The sequence below is a fragment of the Labrus mixtus genome, chromosome 20 (genome assembly GCF_963584025.1).
Source record: "Labrus mixtus chromosome 20, fLabMix1.1, whole genome shotgun sequence".
NCBI lineage: Eukaryota > Metazoa > Chordata > Actinopteri > Labriformes > Labridae > Labrus > Labrus mixtus.
This window is the reverse complement of record NC_083631.1, coordinates 17,624,839-17,647,917: the sequence shown is the minus strand read 5'-3', so window position 1 is coordinate 17,647,917 and position 23,079 is coordinate 17,624,839. Positions and strand designations below refer to the sequence as shown.

The 23,079-nt window shown below is 41.5% G+C and overlaps 1 protein-coding gene across 1 annotated transcript; it reads left to right on the top strand.

The window, feature by feature from the left end:
* Window positions 1-166: 166 nt before the first annotated feature.
* Window positions 167-18,404, top strand: LOC132954333 (myocardin-related transcription factor A-like). The gene is made up of 17 exons (XM_061026871.1): window positions 167-548; window positions 4,293-4,358; window positions 7,478-7,533; window positions 7,968-8,043; window positions 8,140-8,301; window positions 10,264-10,403; window positions 10,809-10,877; window positions 10,993-11,171; window positions 11,344-11,536; window positions 11,834-12,077; window positions 12,193-12,296; window positions 12,900-13,838; window positions 13,987-14,181; window positions 16,579-16,719; window positions 16,866-16,949; window positions 17,092-17,140; window positions 17,261-18,404. The coding sequence occupies exons 1-17, from the start codon at window positions 476-478 to the stop codon at window positions 17,761-17,763; spliced, it is 3,273 nt and encodes a 1,090-aa protein (XP_060882854.1). The 5' UTR covers window positions 167-475; the 3' UTR covers window positions 17,764-18,404.
* Window positions 18,405-23,079: the final 4,675 nt, after the last annotated feature.

Here is a 23,079-nt window from a genome sequence, read left to right as displayed (position 1 = left end):
ACACGCGGGCACACACTCACTCAGTCAGTCAGAAGCTGCAGCAGCTCAGTTAGCATTTTGTTTACACATGCTAGTTTAATTGTCACTTTATCATTTAACGACATCTTAACAGTATTGTCGCCATTTTTTTGTTGAAGTTTTTTTTCCACAAGAAGCAGTGGGGAAAAACCTGTTTTCATGAGGAGGAGGATTTTTTTCTGGAACATCTCCAATTTTCTTACAACTTCACTCAACCAAGCAACGATCAAAGCTATTTATTTCTCTAATTGTTGTTGCTGTACAGACTTGTAGCTCGTGACAGGTGCATGTATCCAACACCTGGACAAAGTTGTAGTCGACCTCCTGTTTTTTTTTTTTTTATACCGCCTGTTTCATTGAGTCTCACTCAGAGTGATTTCCTGGTTTACTCGTGTCCGCCGCGCTGGAACACCTGCCTTGTGTCCGCATTGACCCCGCACCTCTCAGGGCTCAGCCAATGAGCAGGGACATCGATGAGCGAGCCGTACCGCTTGAGCTGAGGCGCCGGGCCTGTCAGGGTCTCAGACAAGGTGGGATACCTGTTGTGTATCATACTAACAATAAACCAGGATTTACATAGGCAAAAGGTTTGCAGCTGTTATGCTCTAGTGTTTGGAATGCTTGTTTTGGAGAAAATCGTGTCCACTCAGGTGAGATCCTCAGGTTTTTTGCAATGACATTTTGGAGTTACAGGCCTCCCCTAGAACTTTTTCCAGGTTTATTTTCTGGGCTCAGGTGTTAGGTGGATAAAATTATGTTCAAGTGGCCGGGTTACAGTTGGGGCTCAGCCAGCCTGGCCACGGTACGCCTCGCCCTGAGCTCATGAACCTGTTAACCTGTCGACTGTCGTGAAATGTAGCTGAACTGAGAGCGGTTTTGACTGCTTGAGCAAAGCAAGACTCCGTGAGTCTTCCAGAACAGTGCGATGTGTAATGACATTTTGTGAACAAAACCTGTTGTGAAAAATAGGTCTGTGCCTTTCTCCATTCTCTTTTCATTCACCCCATGATTAAACCTGAAACATTTCAAAAGCTGTTGGTTTTGTTCAAATTCATGCGAGTTAGAATATTCTGAAACGGATCCTTTTGAAGCAGGATTTTGTTTTCACAGATCGGTTCAGTAAAGATGTTCTGTGACACATAGACCTCATTATTATTATCATGATTATCAGGAGCTAGGTGATGAATATACAGAGTTATCAGCAAGATAAACTAAGACTGGATTTATCTATCAATCTGCACATCTACATTTCTGTTTTCTCTGGTAAAAGCCTGTGGTCACACTCTTCTGAACTGTATCACCCTTATGAGTGAGTGAGGGAGTGAGGGAGTGTGTGTGTGTACGTGTGTGTGTTGGCAATTTACACTTGTGTTCATCTTAATTCAGCTGCCTGTCGTGGGGGGGATCGGGTTCCTTGCGGTTACAACATGGACACAAATAGAAAACTGTCCAGCAGGAAGATGAGATTTGAGGAAAGAGCTCTACTGTAAACGATTAAATGGCAGGTTTGCAATGCAGAATCAAGACGCTAAGAAGTGAATTTGACCTCTCGCAACAGATTAAAAGAATCCACATGGGACCACATAGAGCTCTGGAATAAACCCATCCATTACTGTCTGCTCAAGAAATTTAAATTCAAAGCAGTGTTTTTAAACACAAAAATGAAATGCCACAGCGTATTTCTCCATGTCTCGAGCAAATTATTTCAGATGTGGTGGATATGTGTATATATGTGTATATGTTGGCGTGGACAGGGCCAGGGTTATGGTCTTTAAACCAGCTGCAATGCTGCGGTCCAGAGTGGTCTGTATGTGTTTAGACCAGAGAAGTATAGGCGGTTTTCAGGCACCCCCACGCGGCTGTTTTGGACGCCCCTCAGTTTGACAGGCAAACGGCAAACCAACAGGTGTTGCAGCGATGATGCAAATGTTCAAATAAAACTTATTCAGCCCAACTCAAAAAGCTTCCGCATTTTTTTAACAAGATCCACGATCAGATTCACAGTAAAACTAGGATGAACATCAGAGATGCTTTTTTTTTTTTTGTAATGGAGCGAGGTTAGAACGCAGAAAGGTTTCAAGATTGATGCAGAGCTGGATAAACACTGAAGCTTCCGTGTCTGCAACATGGCAACCTGCATGCGCATCCGCTCTAGGGAGGAGGGGGCGGGGGGAGACAGCTCTCGCTCATCCTTTGAATTTGGACTGCAATACCAATTTTAAACGCTAGGTGTCAGAGTTACATATTGCTCCTTTAAAACCTGTAACTATTTAATTATTGAGTATGAGTATTGGCATTCAGCCTTATTTGAGCCATTACTAAAACACTGAAGAACTCAATATATATGTTATTTGATTATGTTTACATTGCATTGTTTATCTTCCAAATCAGCGATCTAAGACCCCTCTTCAATGTAGCCTTGTAGGATTTATACACTTGAACTTGTGTGCTCTAAACTGCTGTTGAGTGAACGTGCACTTGCTGTCATAGTGACATTTGAGCAATGAGCACACCTCCCCAGAATAGATTGTGTATCAGCACATTGCATCACACTCCTGTCATCTCTTGGCACAAATCATCTGCAGAGAAAACACTGTTTTGTTTGTGTATCTCCGCATCGGTGTGTGCGTGTTAGTTGAAGTATTAAAGTGTGTTTTCAATGTGCACTCCTCAGTATAGTTTGCATGTTTGCAGATATACAGGCCTGTATATCAGTGTCAGTTTGTTGTGTTAATCTGCTTGTGTTTGCCTGCAGGAGCTGGTTAAATCTTTCCTTCTGCCGAGGGGAGAAACTGCACCCTCGTGCGTCAGCAACGTCCACATCACAGAAATCAAAGGCAGATGAATGTTTCATGTCGGGCCGCTGTAGGATGCACAGAGGGATTTTCTCTTGGGTCTGACTTCAAGAAGCTGCGGCGACAGAGCCTGCTCTCATTATTATAGACTTTTCATAGAAAGAAATGTGGGCAGTGCTGCTGAAAAACTGGACCACACGTCTCTTCTCTACTGTCCAGGATAACACCGATTTAGAAACGAAAATGTCGCTGAGAAAGAGGAACAAGATGGGCAGATGCATCAGAAAAATGTCCCCCCTGTCGTCTGAATAACTGAGATATTAGGGGATGAATAATGGCAGTTTTTTATTTTGGCTAGACTTGACTTTGGCAGGACTTTTTTTTTTTGCAAGTTGGCTCTCTTAATTGGAACTCTTTGATTTTTTGGAACAGAGAATACAACAGTTGTGTTTTGGTAAGTGCAGGAATAAGATGAAAAGAAGACCTGAGGGTGAGGGAAGCTTTGTGATTCAGTAGACAGAGATTTTAGGGGGAAAAAAGTGAAAATGCTAATAAAGACTTTGTTCGTCTGCCCACTCACCTTCTCTGCTTTCATCTGTGTTTTTGCACGCAGCAGGCAGCTGTTTTCTGCAGCAACCAAAAAAATGCTCTGAAACCAAACCAAACCAAACCTTCTACCTGAACGGCACCCAACACAGTTGAGCATTCATTGGCTGAAGAGCCACACATTTCCCTGAGATATGACACTGCTGAAATGCTGATTTCCTGACCCAGATATAGAGCAGCTGCTGATCTGCAGGAGATCATTTCCTGGCAAAGTCCTATTTTAGTCTTGAAAGTTTGGTTCGGGGAAACTTTTTTGCAGATATGTCCTCTGAGAAAATGTCAGGTTGGCTCGGTGAGACACGGTGAGACAGATAGCTTCTTAGAACTGGTGGAGGTGAGATCTGTGTAGGTCTATATGTTGAACCTAATTATGGCCTTGTATTCCTCTGAAAGGAAGACATAATCATATTTAAATAGTAAATCACTGAACATAAAGGAACAATCCAAATTCATTTAGTTACGCTAAACCAAATGACCAGCAAAGTGTTGTCAGGGCTGAAATTTATTCAAATACTGAAACAGAAAACGGTTGTGGTGCTTCTGCATGTATCTGGTATGTTAGTGTTCATGCTTGTGTTTCCCTGCAACTTTATCTTTGTAAACATCTTCTCACAGAGGACCTCAGAGAAGCATTGTGAGCTAGCAGGGCACATAAAACCTCTGCAGAGAACCTCAGATGTAATAGCACAACTTTATTACTCATATTTATGGACGGAGAGCCTTTCTATTTAATGCTCTTTTAAGCTATGAGTAATGTCCCTACTTGTGTGGTTCACTGCAGGTGTGATGTATAGCAGTTTAATGAGGCTCCCCATTCATTCTGCTTCTGTATATTTCCTCCTTTTATGTCTGTCTCTATGCTGATGTGTTCAGTCCTCCAGCTAAAGCTCCAACAAAAAAGGTCCAGAGAAGAAATGCTCAACCGGGGGATTATGCTGCGTAAGTAGACACTTCTTTTTGTTTTGTAGGGATGCATGTTGGTCAGTTTTCTGACTATGTCATGGTTCTGTACTTTGAAGACATTCATGCTTTAATTTATTCACTATGTTAACCTTGAATGGGATTAATTGAAGATGCTTCACACGTGCTGAAGTGTCTAATTAGCAACAGCTGTTTTCACATATAGGCTATGCACTTAACTCCTGAAAATGTCCTGCAAGCCCCCTAGGGAAATGTCTCCTTTAAGTCGGGGTGAGCTGATGTGTAATACACAGCAGGTAATACATTCACCATGGGCGCGTGGGAAGGGGGTGACACATGACAGCAATTTCAGAGAGAAATTACAGAAAACAACTAGTCTCGCAGAATGAGCTACTATACCTCAAAAGAGTGACCTACCCTACCAGAAAGAGTGACCTACCCTACCTGATAGAATGAGCTACCATACCTGTTACAGCAAGTGCTAGCATTCAACCATTTCATGGCTACCATTTCATTATCATTGGGTATTAATTCCTTACTAACATAACAGTATGCCTTTTCTTTGGCATCATGTTACTCTTTCAGAAGGTCATATAAACATTTAGCTTGTTTTTAAGCTAACTTTAATACTTGCTTGTTAGTGGCTGAATGCTAATCTTTGCTGTTGTCTGACAGTTGCTAATGAGTTAGCTAACGCATTGTTTGAATATTGAAAAAATGACGGTCCAGAATTCAAAGTCTGCTGATCAATTGAAATAGTAAAATGACAATGATTTGTCAGATAATCTGTTTTTTATTTGACTAACAACCTGGAATGGAGTAGCCATAACATGACACCAGGATTTGAGCATTTCTAAAAAATGCAAGAGTAGTTCAAGAATAGTGCATGTTGTGATGCAGTCAAGTTCAGAACAAAATTTGATTTCCTGTTACAAATGGTTCTGTGTGGTCATTATTTTCCTAAGTGGAGATAATGTGGGTGCTTAACCTTGCATGCTGGAGAGGTACGCCACTGTATTCAGTTGCCTGTTGGAAGCAGATGTCAGGGCTCCTGCTGTTAAAAAAAGAAAAGACCAAAAACACAGAGAGAGACAGACAGAGCTAAGAGTTAGATTGGCGTTGTTTAGAAATGTTAGATACACACATGAAGTTTAAACAGCTGGACAGTGCAGTGATATACACAGAGGTGTGTCTTAAGTTAAATAACAAGAACGGGATCTACTCAGCAGCAGACTGAACATAAAACCAGCCAGGGCCCGAGGAGGCGAAGCTGCTTGATGGTCTACAGTTTACAGACAAGGGATGCTGGTTAGCTTCAGCAGGGTGGCAAGAAGCCATGATACAGCCACTCATGCACAAAATGGGGTCTTTTCCCTCTGACCTCACCACTCTCTGTTTCCTCCTCTCCGTTGTCCCTTTGGTCTGTTTTTCCATTTTTCTTCCGGCTGCCTCTCTCCATTTATCTCCTCTCCACGTCTTCTCTCCCTCTGTTTTTTTTTTTTTTTTTTTTCTGATTCTCCGTCTCTTCATCTTCTTCATACCTTTCACCCAGTCCCCAAGTTGTGCGGCTCATTCATACTTCCATTCCATCTCAACACTCATTTCGACTGACAGGCGGGTCACATAGCGCCCTTGTGGACGGGTGAAAGGTCCAAGGGGGTTAATGTCCCTGGGGTGTGCAGGAGTGAGTGTGTATCTGCAGTGTGACAGTGTTCAGTGACGTGAACTCAGGCTTGTACAGGTACCAGCAGTCTTCCCCGAGGGTAACCAATCTCGTCACAACGTGTGTGTGTGTGTGTGTGTGTGTGTGCAGTCAGAAAGTATAAAAATAGGACATTTTCGGTTGCGATCATTTTTAATAAAATTAAAGTGCTATCTAAAGTGGTTTTCTTCCCTTGTCATAGTTTTTCTGCAGTCATCTGAGTGTACTGCAATAAGCGGACATGCATCCTTACATTGGATAGACTTAATTTTGTATGATTAGGGAGTTTCTTTTACTGTGTTCTCGACGTATTTATCTTGTCATCTCAAAATAACTATCTTGGTTTTCCTGTAATATATAGGCTATATATATATATATATATATATACATTTTTAAGATGTATTTTTGAGTTACTTCAAAGTAGATCTGATGAGTGGAAATAGAAAATACATTAAATTCATTCAGTTACATGTGAGTGCACACAAATGCCACCCTATTATACATCAGTTGCCCCATTTGGACAACCCCAAGTCAAAGAAGCTTTAAGCCTTCTGGCAAACAGCTATAATATGCCCATCTATGAATCAAATCAACCAAACCTCAGTTAAGCAAATATTCGCATGATTCGTAGCCTGAATAATGGAGCGTTAATGGAGCTTCCTGGACTTTTGGAGCCAGCCTCAAGTGGACATTCAAGGAACTACAGCTTTTTTCACTTCCGCATTGGCTTATTTCTCTCTGGATGTTGACGCTTGGTCAGAGCACGATCAAATAAACCATGCTCAATTTGTGTAGATTGCCACCCTAACCTGCCTGCATTATATAATCCTGCATGCAATATGTCGTTATTTAACAGTGTGAGGTTTAGAGTCTTGATTTAGAAGCAGGTTCATATTGCATGTACTGTGGTGTTGCATTAACATAACGTTTTTGGTGTCATCACAACCCTTAAGGCTTTTGGAATTCTATCGCTACTAATCCCTGGGTTTTTGCATAATCAAAGGCCTACAGAAAGTCTTGTGTGAGTCATTTATGAATAGATTCCATTAATTCCACTGCTGTAAAGAGGCTCGTTGGACTGGAACCCCTTCGATACATTTCTCCATTTACCCCGAGATTTCTGGCCTTTTACAGTGCCTGTTAATGGGCCCACTGCCCAAGCTGTTTTCCATTTTCTGGTGTCATGGATTATAAATATGTGAGCCTCTTTATTAAGAGAAGGCATCACTACTCTGACAAAAGCTTTAGCACCAGAAACGTAATGATCCTCAGTATAAGTAAACTGTCCAAACTGCACTGGAACTGAACTAGATGCAAAGATCCATTTAAAACCTACATTTTCTTTCAAAGGCTTGAACAGACACACTGTCATGTTATTGTCTTTTCTCTCTCTTTCTTTACACGTTTGCCCTGCACGCATCATTCTAACCCCAAGCTTTCAAAAGTCCAGCTGCTTTCCACAAGAACAGACAGAGCTTGGAACAAACACAGGTGAGTAGGACAGCCATGTCAATGACGGGTAGAAATCGGTCTGTTTAACATTTTTTCCTCTGTATACCTTGTGTTATCTGAGATCATTCCTATGCATACTTTATCCTCTGGGTTGAGTCATTGGTTGGTGGTATATGGAAACAATTTTGGAGTGAAACAACAATATTAATTTGAGTTGTAAGGCATTGTTATCTAAAAGTAATGTTAAAATATTGATAAGAGAAATCAATCAATGGTGGGACTTTTTTTTTTTAGCTAAAATGAATTGATCAGTTGTTTAATAAGTTTGATAAAAGTAAGAGATACAGTATTGAAATCTTAAACTTAATGTGCGGCACCAGTAGCCTAGGGGTTTGCATAAGAATAATAATAAGCATGTGGTATAGATCTAAGAGTGATTGATTGTCTCAAATTGTTTCTCCCTCTTTCTGCAGACTGAGGACTATCTGAAGAGAAAGATCAAGAGTCGGCCAGAGCGCTCTGAACCGATCAGATTGCACGTTCTGGAGGGTGAGCTCCTCCGACTGTACATGCTTTTGTCTGTCTGACTTTAAAGCATCCCAGCACCCTGGCAGGAATATTTACTTTGTTTCTGTTTGCATCCAGAGACATTCGCAGAGCCTTGGCTCCGGGCAAGACAGCTGCAGCTGAAGAGAGCTCGCCTTGCTGATCGTCTGAATGATAAGATCTCACACCGGCCGGGGCCCATGGAGCTAATCCACAAAAACATCCTACCTGTTCCCTCGAGCATTAAACAGGCTATCATAGGTAAGCCCAACCATGGTACGGATTTGTTGGGTTTGTCGTTCACACTCCTACAGGGTGTCCAAAAGGCAGATGAAATCCATCCAAATAGTTCAGTGTATCTGAAATGATTTTCCAGCAAATTATTTTTTTTATCTTGGACTGTTTCTGTCTTTAGCTGCACTACAGATAACTCCTCTTTCATTATAACTTTTAACAAGTGGAACCAATTACAAGCTTGACTTTTTTGTTCACTTATTTTTGTTTCATTGAGCTTGCTGTGAGCCCTTTATCTTGCACACCAGTAGAACAAATAATTAGGCATGAACAAAACCCTGTTGGAGCGCAGATGTAGTAACTGTGGCTGGTTTCAGGCTTGTGTTTAGCATGTTAGCTCGTAGCTGTTACAACTTATAAGCCCTTTTGTTAAAGTGCCTTTACAGCCTCTCGACTGTTTGTTTCGGTACAATTTTTCCCCGTCGACAACTCAGATATGTAGACCTGAGTATTAGTCGATGTCTTTAACCACTCTGCAATAAAAAAAATTGGATAATACTGGTTGAGGAACACTGCGCTATCCGCTAGCACCTCGCTGTTGTAATTTATTGTCACACGTTAATCTGTCGATTGTTTGGGGGCTTTTTGATATGGTAATATTAGTGCATGAATTTATATTGATTTTGAGCAGTAGCAGGGCGAAAACCGATATGGATGTCAATGGAACAGCTCTACTTGTTTTGTTGTTTTAATGACCCCTCCATGTCCTGCATACATATGGAAGAGGATTATGTCAATACACACCCATAACTAAAGACTCCTAGAACAAATGCACATTACCATGCAGTAAGAACACACTTTGCCACCTGAGTCTTGATGCTTCATATTTGACGGTAAAGAATGTAAGATGTTCCTTTCCCTTTTTCTCTCGTGATCTTTAAATGTCGAAAAATGTTAGGAGGAGAATTAGATACTAAATAAAGAGCTGGGAATAAATTGAAAGGGAATTCACTTTGTAGCCAATTTAGTCCTTTTCCATTCCAACATCAACAAAAAAAAGAGAAGAAAAAATGCCGTACTGTTTGATTTAATCGTGTATGATGTATGATTGGTCTAGTGCCGGTTGTGCTACATATTAGATGAAAACATCAGAGACAGTGGGTCCGGCCACCTGATTGATGTGCACAGGGATGAGTCCTGAGACTCAATAACGTACAGTGTCACGGGATTATCTATCTCTGTCACCGCTGCACAACACACACACTTGCATTACGTTTGAGTTACACAGAGCTGACGGGCAAAGATACAAACATACTACGAACCACAGACACGCACAAGCACGGTGCAGCAGCAGGGACGTCATCACATTATTGGATGAGACTGTTAAATCAGCCCCCATGTCGTCTTTTCATCATCGCCTGCTGATGGTGAATTAATGGCTAGCGGGTCATTTCATATAGCTGTCTGCTCCAGCCCACAGAAGCTCTTATAATGAAATAACACACACCCACCTGCAAAGGAAAAGTCTCTATCATAAGTCTGTGTGATCATGCCTGTACTCCTTGAAGCCATGCAAAGAGCCATGAGAACTGTGCATATTAATGACATGATTATTTGATACCTGAGGGGGAACCTGAGCAGCTTGGATTCATTTCTAACTAATGCTGGAGGATATTGAAACATGATCTTTAGTTGTGATTGGATCGTTTCTGTTGTGCTGATGAACATTTCAGCCACAAGAGGCAGAGGTGCACTTCATCTCATGTTGAAAAAGTACAAAAAAACAGTACTTCTGACACTGATACCATACCTGACTACAGTATGCCTTTCATGCAGTATTGGCATACAGTGCCCCCTTTGTAACAACCTTCAAAATACCGGTATGCTTCACTGTCACAGTGCTGCATGTCTGCCTGTCACTGTAGGACCCAGGTGCTTGTTTTGATGTATCACCTGCCTAAATGTCAACCCCCCCTCCCTCTCTCTCAGAGACACAATTTCCAGAGGTTACAGGTGATAACTGGTCATGTGATGAGGACAGCTGTTACAGTCTGTCTCCAGAACTACCGGTGAACCAGGAGTCCTCTCTGGTCCTGCTCCCTCTGTCCTCCCCCCCATCTCCTGCACGGGTAGGATCAACAATCAGCCCCAGCAATGTTGTCTCAACTGTCGAACACGCACACCTGTATACCGTTCTTGGGACATTCTTTATTTATGCATACCTAATATTATTTTCTACTGAACTAGAAATGACCAAAAACAGCTAAAAGAATAATTAAATACAGACTTACAAATATTAGAAACACGATTCTATTAGTTATTGACAAAGGTGAGCAGTGTCTGCTGTTTATTTATCCGCTTTATAATATGGAAATATGTCAACGTTTGTGTGAACATCTTGTTGTGCTGCACTCTGATGGTAAAAAAAAGTGTAAAGTTTCTTGTTATTCGGATGGATAATTAAAACTAGATAGATTGTTGTATAAAAGTTTGCGGTACACACTTACCACCGAGCTTCCCGCCTTTCTTTTCAGTCCCAGCTAAAACCGAACTCGGAGCACTCTGCGCAGAAACAGAAGAAACCAAAGGATGACAGACCAAAGGTAGATTTTTGTTTCTTGACATACAGACAAAGCCTGTTTCGAACAGTAGAGGAGTAAGAAAGTGTTCATGCTAATGGCTAAAACATTTCTTTGTTATTTTATATGTGTAACCTAGATTAAAAAGTTTAAGTACCATCAGTACATCCCTCCCGACCAAAGGGGAGATAAGGAGCCTTCTCCCAGTCTGGACATGTCTTACACCAAAATTGTCCAGCAGCAGCAGCTCTTCTTGCAGCTCCAGATTATCAATCAACAGCAGCAGAACTACCATGCCATCCTGCCTGCACCACCCAAGTAATTATTCATTTTTATTTTTTAATTTTTTAATGGATGACCAAGTTCCCAGTGTATGGTTGTAATGGTGGGAAACAGATGTTGATGCCTGGGATTGAGCAGTGTTTGTTTTTAATAAACAATTGTTTGGTATCTTTTGTAAAGGATTTTGGCTTGTAATTCTCTCCACTAGACCTCAGTCAGATCAGCAGGCATCCTTATCTTCTTCCACTGATTCCATCACCTCCGCCTCCTCCTTCTCAACTCCACCTGCATCTGCCCCTTCAACAGCCCCCTCTGAGCAGGGCTGTCGCAGGCTTCTCAGTTCTGCTCCTTTAGGTGGGACAACACCAGCATCTTTACCTCCAAACCTGGATAAAATGAAGGTTAACTTCACAAACATACACATTTTGAAGAGTGCATTGTTAATTCAGTACAGCTAACACTTTTTGCTGTTTAAAAAGCTAGAGCTGATTGAGTAACTTGTGAATGAAAGGAACATTTTCTATATTGAAAAAAGGCCCCAAAGATGCTCACCGCCTCAGAGCTAAGAAACTGTTAGTGATTGATTAGTCTCTCTTTTTGTTGCCTTTTAACTATTTTTCCTTCCTTATATTCATCCTTATCTCCTCCTTCCTGTACTCCAATCTTAATTTCTCTGTTCTTCATTAATCATCTGTCAGGTTGCAGAACTGAAGAACGAGTTAAAGCTGCGCAGTTTGCCCGTCTCTGGCACCAAAGTCGACCTAATTGAGAGGCTGAGAACATACCAGGGACTGAATGGAGGCTGCAACAGTTCCTCGTCTCCAACAGTAGGGGGTACCACAGGGCTGACTGCTGGAGAAGAAGGAAAACCCTCTAAAACTGCTTCAACCGCCACCATCAAAAATAACAACACATCACAAAATCAAACTTCTCTCCTGACTGGTCAGTCACATGATTAAATCAATCACAGCTCCTCTTAATAAGAGTTAAATGATGATGGAGCTGTAAAGATAATGTATTTGATTTTTGCTGTGATTTTCCTTTATTTATGTTTCAGCCTTGTTCTCCTCAACATCTGTCCCACTCATCCCCTCAAACTACTCGCAGAGCTCCATAAGTCCAGGAGATGGCAGCTTTACTTGTGACCAATTTGAGGAAACGGTCTGATTTTTTTCTCTTGTACTTTCTTGCAAACATTAGTCTGATCTTAGATAACCTCAACCTTTTAATGAAAATAATCTCTAACATTTGAGCATAGTTATTGACTTGGGCCAGACCGGCATATGCCACTAATATGCATCATATGCCGCGGCACACGAGTGGACCAGACCGCCGGCATATGCCACTCATATGTAGCATTTGCCATGGCACATGAGTGGACCAGACCGCCGGCATATGCCACTCATATGTAGCATTTGCCACGGCACATGAGTGGACCAGACCGCCGGCATATGCCACTCATATGCGGCGGCACATGAGTGGACCAGACCGCCGGCATATGCCGCGGCACACGAGTGGGCCAGACCGGCATATGCCACTCATGCCTCTGCACATGCCACTCATATGCGGCATATGCTGCGGCACATGATGTTAGCTTAACATCATGTTAAATAATAATTTAGAAAAAGTTTATTTATAGATTCATTTGGCTCTATGGCTGTAGACAATTTCTAACCAAAATAAGTTTGGTCTTGCAGTTCTTGCAGTTATTTATAATTAAATTTCAAGGTCTGCTTACCTTTCTTTTCATCTCTTTCTGTCCAGATGAATTCACCTCACACCCAGCTGAGCCCTCCGGCATGTTCAGCTGCTCCACTTCCAACAAATATTAAAGAAGAGCAGATGTGCTCCACCTCAGCACCTTGTAATATTTCTTTAAAGCCAGCCCGTCTCCAGAAACATCACACGGTCTCATTAGCTGGCCCCAATACTACAACCACAGCTCCAGTAGTGACAATAGACAAGGACAAGGTACTGAAGGAAAAAGACAAGCAGATAGAGGAGTTGACTAAGATGCTGAGGCAGATACAGATGGTGGTGGAGATGCTGAGTATGCAGCTGGAGCATGGTAAGAGTGGAGGACATGGACCAGAGACACATATTCTAGTAAAAGTTAAACAGGAAGCACCTGATAAACCCAGTCCCCCTCTATCATTTCACCACCAACCATTCAACTCCACACCAGCGTCTTTTCAATGTGAGACGGATGTTGCAAAAGTTTCTGTCAAACTGGAAACCCCAGAGGCGGAGGAATGTGTTTCTGAGGCATCTGTGCAAATACCAGATGCCCAGGGATTACCAAAATCTTCCACCCAAACTCTGGAAGCACAGGAGCAAATTAATTTCCAAATCAAGTCAGAGCAGACAAGCACTCAGACAAAACAACTCTTACATCTCCATCAAAGCCCTCAATTGGCGCAGCCAGTGGCCATACAGAAACACTTGCTAAAGCATCATCACAACAGTCAGAGCCGGCAGCAGAAGCCTCAGAACCGGGATCTGAAGTCGGAGGATCAGCGGAACCTGCAGAAACTTCCTCAGCGGAGAAAAAATCAAAGTAACAAAAAACAGTTTAAACAGGAGCATCAACAGATGCAGCTGAAGCAACTGAAGTCATTTCTGCAGCAGCAAAATAAACAGCAGAAGATGGAACAGATGCAAACAGCACAGTTACAAACAGAGAAACAGTTCAAGCAACAACAGGTTAGGAAATGTCAACATCATTGATAATACACTGAATTTTTATACACAGTTTCAAGGTATTTGTTGAATTACCAGCAAGATTATTTTTTTGGAGAAGTATTTATAAATCGATTTTTTCACTCACAAATGTTCTGTTGGTTTCCCACAGGTACGTCAAGCAAACCTAAACCAGCAAACAGGTTCAGCCCCTTTAACTCTACATCTCCTTAAGAGGGACGCCAATCAAACTCTGGTCACCGACATCAATGGTAACCATTTTCTCATTGCACTGACAAGTCACATCACTGACAACCAAAGAGCAGATGCACCTGGGAGCAAAGCAGCCAATCACAACGGACTACAGGTACGCACATGATTCATCAACCTGCTATTTTCTGGTGTGCTTTGATAATTATATTCAGCCTTTTGCAATGGTTATTCTAACAACTCTCTTAAAATGAACATTATCCTCATGGGAAAAGGTGTACTTCAGCTAAACTTCCTGAACACAAACGTTTTCAGCTTTTCAAGTTTAGAATCAAACCAAACATAGTTAGCATACCGGACTTCAGTAACAACGAGAGTCAAAGACGTATTCTTGTCAAGATACTAGTGGTTCAGTTCACTACAACAGGAAAAAAAACTTTCTCAAATATATGATACGGTGTGACTAGGCATATGCACATGGCAGCCATTTTTCTCTTTTTATTGGTTAGCAACTACTGGCACAAGATAGTAAAAAAAAAAATGGCTGTAATCTGTTTTTGTTTCAAGTTGAACACCATATAGGCTACTTGATAACTTGCTAGCTACCGACAGACAACAATTAATGTTGTTTAGTTCATTTCTTAGTTAACATTACTGCTTTCTGTAGTGTTACTTGATAGGATAAGACTGGAGTTAATTCCGAGCGAACATTAACGTTAGCCACTGCACGTTAGCTTGGAAACTATAAGCAATGCTGTAAAGTAACCTTGCTAGTAAGCTAGATATGATGACATGCATAACTACATGCAACATTTCTGCTTTCTAAATTAACACCTTTACCGTTATCAAAAGGACTTATGGAAATATGGCCTATTGTCCCTCCAACATCCAACAATCCATTATCTTTTTCAGCTGCTTATCAATGACTACAAAATTGGCAGATTCCTTACATTGATACAGTTTGCAATCATGAACACATCAGTGCAACAATATGCTGTTGAAACAACATAACATTTTCTGAGCGTGACTCAAGAGGAAAATGGCTGCTGGGTAAATACAGTGAAAAGTTGCTAAAGTACAGAAGGGGTTGAAAATGGTCAACATCTGTGGATTGATTTTAAAACAAGTATGTGAAATAATTTAGTAACAGAGAGACAATTTCAATGTTTACACACTTCTTATTTCATCAAACTAATGTAGACACACACTTCATTCTTGACAAAGCCCCTGACACTTGAACAACAGAGCAGACTGTTAATACTCCATAAAGAAACAGCCAAACATGAGGGCGACAGAACTGCGCCAGTAAGTCCAACAGCAGTGGAAATTAATGATGTATGCTGTTTGAGACAGTGACAGCATCACTTGATAATAGTGTCTGACACTATCATGATGCTGATAATGATTGCTTTGCTAATTACTCAGACGACATCGCCCATTAATGTGATTAATGCTTTTAAACGAAGATGAACAAAGACGACATTGTGTCACTGCTGACTGAGATGTACAGCATCTCTCATCGAGTGCAGGTGTGCCAAATAAAAGTCTGCAAAAAAAAGGAAGAAGTCAAGATTTAGTGGAATACTCTGAGCTGATATTATTGTTATAAGCAATCTATTTTGTTTTCCTTACCTGTCCCATGGCAGCAATTATTTTAGTCTGGAAGCATAGAATGTAAATAAAAAATAAATTTACCCCAAAATCAGCCAATGTGGAAGTGCCTTATAGCTGCAGTCTTCCTAATGGCCTGACAGTGGCTGCTGTGCCGCTAGCAATAACTAGTCCAATTGTATAGAAGTCTATGACAAAAGAACCTTCTTCTTTCTACTTTTATTTCAATAGTTTCAACATTTTTGTAATGACATCGTGGTCTCAATGGCTTGTTTTACGTTTTCTTCAACAGAACATGATGGTTTAAAAAAAAACAAAAATAATGGTTTCAGTTTGTGTAAATTAGTAAGCCAGCTTTAGCTAGAAGTTACTGACATGGCTCCCACTGCAGTCTGAAAAAAGACTTGTTTAGGTTTTTTTTTTAAATGGGACTTGAATGATATATTAAAAAAATGTTCCTTGCCAAATTAACATCTTTATTAAATCATACAGTTGCAGTAAATTATGGATGTACCTTTTTAACCAAAATATTGCTAGTGTCATCTAATCATCTTTGTTTTAATAGCCCTTGGCTCCTATCCAGTGTCACCATCTTGTCCAAATATAATGCTCACATCTGGCTCCAGGATACCAAAATGGCAACAGCCAATAAACTAAGGCATCAGAGCGGTTTTCTACCAACCAATAGTTTGCTGTAATTTTCCAATTTTCCAAAATGCAACCAGAAAAAAAAGCCCAAATACAATTGAGAGGCTTCAAAACATTTCATAAAAGGATGGTAGATGTTACCGTTTCATCCACATCTACTGCTTAAATAATGTCTGAGGCTTGTGTAGTGAAAGATGCTGTTTGATATCAGATGTTTCTAAAATGACGTGTGTGCCACTGAATACCGTTTCCCAGTGAGAAATCTTAATCCTTCCACTCTGTTGTTTTATTTAAGGCAGTGAATGGGGGACTTCAGGTGTCTTTATACCAGGAACAGAAGGAAGTTGCATCACCACCTTCCACCCGTGAGCCTTTCAACAAGCACCAGGAGAAATCTGTCTCACAAAGAAACACCTTCCCTTCCTCTCAGAAAGGAGTAAGTAATCTCCAGACGACATGGACAATCTTTCAAGTGACCTACATAACCTGAGCAGACTGTAAATGCTTTTCTTTATTAACTATCAGTCTTTGGAAAGTGGATAACATTGATGTTTTTTTGCACTTCTTTCTACACTACTTTAGGAGGTGTGCCCTAGTATGGATGATTTATTGAGTCCTCTGTCTTCAGCCTCCATTAAGACACCTGCTCCATCATCTGAATACAAAGTAAGAACACCATCATTTGACAGTATCATTGTGCTTAATGAATTGAGTTTCCATAATATAACATGTTGGATGTGAATGGCATGTGGGTGGTGAACTGTACATAGCAGTTTTAAAATGTATCACTGATGACTACTGTCCCTAGGCTACAGGGTATGAAGAAGATTTTATTGACGACTTTGTGCAGACAGGAGGTAAGATGCACAAAATAAATGAATGCTGTGTGAGTGTTTTTTTTTTTGTTTTTACTTTGCTCCTTGATGATTTTATCAGAGCAGTGTTTTATTTTTTTTTCTGGGTTTTTTCCCCTTCAGAAATGTTGACCACCTTCAAACACGCCCCAGACTTCTTTCAGGACAGGCAACATCCAAACCCTTCCATCCAACCCTGCTTGGGCATCCCGCAACCTGCCCCTTTTGGGCAGTCCGAGCTTCAATCTCTGGCGGACACAACAGATGAGAAGCGGCACATCAGTCGAGGACGACTTGAGGACTTTCTCGAAAGCACCACCGGTAAGCCTCTCCTTGGGGTGGAGCCTGGCGGTGCGCTGACATTAATTGATGACCTGCACAGTGAAATGCTGTGCACTCCAAGCATCCTGGACCCTCCCCCATCTCCAATGAATACCCTTGACATAGATGCTGAGGGGGAGCAAGGGCCGGACAGTATGGATTGGTTGGATTTTAACGTGGGAGAACAAAAGGGAAAGGAAGCCATGGCACTGGACCCATTGGGACCCCAAGCACCCCCTAGTGTCTTTTCTACAGACTTCCTGGACAGTTCTGACCTTCAGATACAATGGGACTCCTGCTTATAGCAAACATACAACACAAAGAATGCACTTATAGACATGTGCAACACATGAATTTGATTAATGAGGATCATTATGTCACTAGAACATTCTTTCTTTACCTTTTGGTTTAATGGATCGTCACATACTTTGACCTTTATTTTATTTACACACAGCACTACTGCTTTTTGTACTATGTGCTTATCAGGCAGGTCCAATGTCTAATCTTGATTCTATAGCAAAAAAGTGATGCGAGGGTTTATTTGGACACTATTTTGCTCATGTATGATAAAATAGAAGCCGTACAACCGGGCTTTGTAAGGTTGATGTGTAGTTTGTAATAAACAACAAGCAAACCCCAGACACGTGTGGCTAACTTAACTGTCTGCAGAATTCTCCAAAACAGCATTAAGGAAGAGGCACGGACCCAAACCATTACAATACAAAGATCCACAAAAGTGTTAATAGGTTATGCATTAAAAAAAAAAAAACATGCAGGGAATGTTGTGTATTGTTGTTGTCCATCATGTCCCAGAAAAGTCTATCATTTAGTTTGACCTTTGTCTAATTGGAGTGCAGCTCGTTCTCCTCCTTTTAAAGTAAGGATAATCAATCGTCAATCACCGCAGGAAAAGTGGCAATAATCAATAACAAAAGGTAGAGGGGGGGGGGGAATCAATTTTCAGACATGTAATAGTTCATCTATTGGAGTAGAAATGGGTTAAGTATCTCTTGTTCTTCTTAAAGAGACTTCAAACAGTTACTGCTCCCAGCCAAGAACTAGAACAGAACATTACCCCAGTGAAACAGGAAATTATTTATTTGTTTTAAGTTTACAGCATAAAACTAATCATAAAGCATTGATCAGGGATCTTTTGAGATACTGGTATGTGCATGTTCACACAAACACAAACACACGCACGCACGCACGCACGCACGCACGCACGCACGCACGCACGCACTCGGTGGTTAAAAGGTGCTATGCAAAAAGTGAGTCAGAAGAGGGTGGAAAACAGGACATGGGTGGGCTTGTGAGGGAGGCGTGTGATTGGCTGATAAAAACTCTTTAGCTAATAATGGAGGGGAGCAGAGGATGCCAGGCGAACATCTCTGCAACAGTGGGCATCCCGGGCTTCCCACTGGAGCCCATAACAAAAGAGAGAGTGTGTGTATGTGTGGGTGAATAAACAGCTGCTAAATGTACATTTCAGTTCTTCCGCTGATGTCAGATATTGTCTGAATCTGAAATCCCCAAATAGCTGGGCGTCCTCGGAGGGCAGACTCACTCCTCACTCGTTGATCTTTCATATCTGCAGCTTCCTTTCATCCACCCTCAAGCTTCTCCGACACAAACTCGCACTGAAGAGGGGTAGGAGTTTGAGTCTCTGTGGAACATCAAGCAGACTTCAGTACAAGCAATTCATTTGGTATTGATTGCTCTTAAGGGGAATTACAGCATTTTTCAACCCTGGTCCTATTTAATAGATTAGGGCGTGTAAATAATTTGAAGATTTTGAAATGCGGCAGTAGATTGCTTCAGACAGCAACCGCACCACAAGTGTAACAGCTGCAATGTAATCCTTTGGTGCATATACAAGGTGAGCCAATCAAGCAGCTAAAGGGCATGTTTTTGCAACTGAAAGACCCAGATTGTAAATCCAAGTGAATGACAACATTAAATTAAGACTCCCAGTCACTACACGATTTGACCTTAGAGCAGTGATTACCTAAGGGTGTGTGTGTGTGTGTTTGTGTGTGTGTGTGGGGTGGATGGATATCTCGCTTCAACTAACAGTGGGTACACTAAGAGGGACCACAGTGTGTGTTTTGCTGGAGCATTAGCTGCGGTTGGAGTCTCCATCTGCTGTGATTGATGTCCGTGTAATCAGGCAGCTTGTGAGAAAAACAAACACACGAGGAAGAAGGTTATGAAAGGATTGTGAACAAAACAAACAGCAATGATACGTCCTGTTATGCTGCTGTTGCATAGTGTTACAGCTACCACTCTCGCACGTGCACACACACACACACACACACACACACACACACACATTCTGGACTGGGTTTTGGAGGGACTCTTGCCATAAGGCAGCCTGAAGTCATTCTGCAGATGCTTTGATGCATCCTGGTACAACAGTGGGGGGTCTCCTTGTGATGTGGAGGATTTTTAGTACTTGTAACCATACACAGGGAAACACATGCTTTCACATGTACAAATAAAAAAGTACTAGAACTAGAACTCCTACAAGGTAAAAACTGGTGAAGAGTTATGGATGTGGATCACATACTGTGTGTTTAGAGACGAACAATTGTGTCAATTTCTGGCTCTTCCTTTCGGGATTCCACTCGAGTCGCTTTACATAACTTACAGTGGAAAACAATCCTTATTATATCTTTAACCCGGGCTTTGTGCAGCTTCTCAGTTTAGTCTCTTTCGGAAATGAGTCATTGTAGCTCCTACCCCTTGAAGAGCCCTGCAAAAAGTCAACAGAAGCAGCTCACAGCAGCAACCTGCATGAGCAACACGATTGAGCGTAGTAGTTGGTAAACTTCCTACACAGGCGTAGTGTGCAGCAGCCCCACTCTGACATCTCTCCACTAATGCATGTCCACAGCAGGTCCTGTTTGTGCATGTGTGTAATTTCGGGCCTGTGTGTGTGTGAGAAGCATGTCTCTCAATGACAGAGTGTAAAACCAGAATGTCCCCCTTTTTTAATAAAGTGTGTAAAAGTTATAAAAGTACAAAGAAAACCGAGCATGAGAGGAGAATCTTCAGAAATCAGAGAAACACTGCTGTTTGACATCCTCAACCAAGCATCAATGAATACTTCTGCACAAGACATCAGAGTCTAGGCATCACCTTTTAAATCATGAGGTGACCTCAGAATGACAGAGGTCAAGCCAGTAATGTCAACAAAACTTAAATACGTGACCTTGTTTCTGTTAAAAATGTTGAAGTCAACAACACCTTTGACCAACTCGACATAATCATTAAACTCCTTTTATTATGTCTCTCTGTTGTTGCCTCCTTGCGGCGGAATGTGAACTTTACCTGTTTGGTGCAGGTTCAGTTCATTTACACTAATGTGAGCGCTGTCAAAACAACAATGTGCCCACCTGCAAACACACGTCTTCGGCGATGACTAAGCCGACAAAACTCCCGATGTGAAGGCCTCCGCTGTCACAAACTATACGGCGATGAGACCGAGTGTGGAGCTGCTGTCTTCTTTGATTAGATGCGACAGTCCTTTGAAAGCTCGGGTTACTTCAGACAAAACGTCATGACACATCGGCAGAGTGAAATTAATTCAGGGCTAGCATCAGTGGTCGGGTAAGGGGGGGGGGGGGGGTGGATCGTCCTACTTAAACAGAATCCTTTCATGCTGAAAATAAAAATGCAGGAGAGATAGGAAAAGGAATGAGAGAGAGCAGCACCTGAGCAGAATACGGTACAACATGTCTTCTTAGTACCGTAAGAGACCCTCAAGGTCAAAGCAGGCGAGCTCCGGATGACACATAATATGCTAAATCTGGACGGCAATAATGGAAACCTGCTGCGATGAAATGTTCATTCTGACACTCACAAAATTATGCAGACGCACACTGAATGGGCACGGTCCAGCTCCAGCTGCATGTGCGGACAAAAAATGCTGACGGGAGCTGTCACATACACATGCAAATGTGTGTAAAAACACACACACACACACACACACACACACACACACACACACACACACACACACACACACACACACACACACACACACACACACACACACACACTATAAGATATACAAGAATGCATTAATATTCCTGTATTTACGGCACAGTTGATGTAGGCTCATATTTCTACTGTTAGTATGCGTCGCAGCTAAAAACCCTGTATTATGTGCACTGTCTCTGTTTTTTTTATTTCTCCATATCCCTCTCTCTCTCTTTATTTCTCTCTCTTTATTTCTCTCTCTTTCCCTCTATCTCCTGAGCTCCTTGGTCCTGTAGGTTCCTCTGGATCGTTGGTGTGGACGGCCTGCTGCTGTGAACCCCTCCGCCTCTAACTGCTACAACTATTAATATCAGCCTTACTTCTATCATCGTTATCATAAATATTAAAGTACATCTCAGAGCTGCTCAACTTCAACCTCGATAATTAACAAAAACCAGTCCTCCCTGTTTCATCATCATTACAGTAGCTAATGTTAATATTAGACCGATCAGTCTATTATCATACTTAGCGGTTACTGCTAACACTACACATACTTTTAACATTATTACTGACATTATAGCTATTAAAATATCGTATTCCTTGTTGTTGTTGCTCTGTTTGTTTCTGTCCATCTGATTCTTTCTTTCATTTTCCAAGCTCAAGGACGTTTTTTCTTGCCACTGTCACTTTGCTAAATGCTGCTTAGTGCTGTGCTCCCGATGGATCAATGTTGGGTCTTTGTAGATAATATAACAAAGAGTAAGGTTCGACCTGCTCTTTTGTAAAGTGTCTTGCGATAACATTTGTTTTGAAATCAAATTTTGTACTTTTTGTGTCTTTCTTGGATAGACAGGACAGTGGAAAGAGTTAGAAATTTGGGCAAGAGAGAGTGTGAAATGACATGAAGGAAAGAAGCCACAGGTCGGATCTTGACCCGGGCTGACCAGCCCCTGTACATGGGGTGTGCAAACGAACCACCCGGCTATCAGCGCCCCCTGAATGTTCATTGTTTGATGAATGTCCACCATTCATGAGTCTGGATTTGTTGGAGGTTCATGTCTGTTAAAAGGATTTTTTTCCGACTGCATGGGGTCCAATTAATGAGTCTGCTACTGTTCACGGTTTCTGTGCTAGTAGAACGTTTATTCCCTCAATGACACTGGTCCTTGCTTTTTTTGCCAAGTGTTCGCTCCATATTGGACTAATGTAGGGTCTCTGTCAAGTATTTTAAAATTTTGTCTAGACTGCTTGATATGTATAATTTCAAGGAGTTAATTAGTTGTGTTTTGGCGCAATCAATTGATGGCACAACCCAGCTCATGTGGGGGAAAGGGAACATAAAAACTAGATGTTTGAGGTTAAATAAATTGATTCATTATAAAAGAAGACAAACTGAGTAACAAAACAGAATGAGGCAAACAAAGGTCAAATCACCAACATAGTTAAACAGAACGTGGATCCAAACCAGAGTTTGAAACTAACTTCCTAATTAGTGGAAATAAATAAAAATAAAACCCAAACTTACTACTCAAATGGCCCAAATCAACCTGGTGTTTCTAACATAAAACTAAACTAATGAGAGTGTGTATGTGTTTAAAACTAAACTATCACCTGGCCCATCAAATGCCTCACGACGTGCT

Bases quoted from the DNA above. Each gene is read 5' to 3' on its own strand.
- LOC132954333 (XM_061026871.1), top strand. From the start codon at position 476: ATGAGCAGGGACATCGATGAGCGAGCCGTACCGCTTGAGCTGAGGCGC. The intron at 7,534-7,967 runs GTGAGTAGGACA...CTCTTTCTGCAG, and splicing joins AGAGCTTGGAACAAACACAG to ACTGAGGACTATCTGAAGAG. The intron at 16,720-16,865 runs GTAAGTAATCTC...ACACTACTTTAG, and splicing joins TCCCTTCCTCTCAGAAAGGA to GAGGTGTGCCCTAGTATGGA.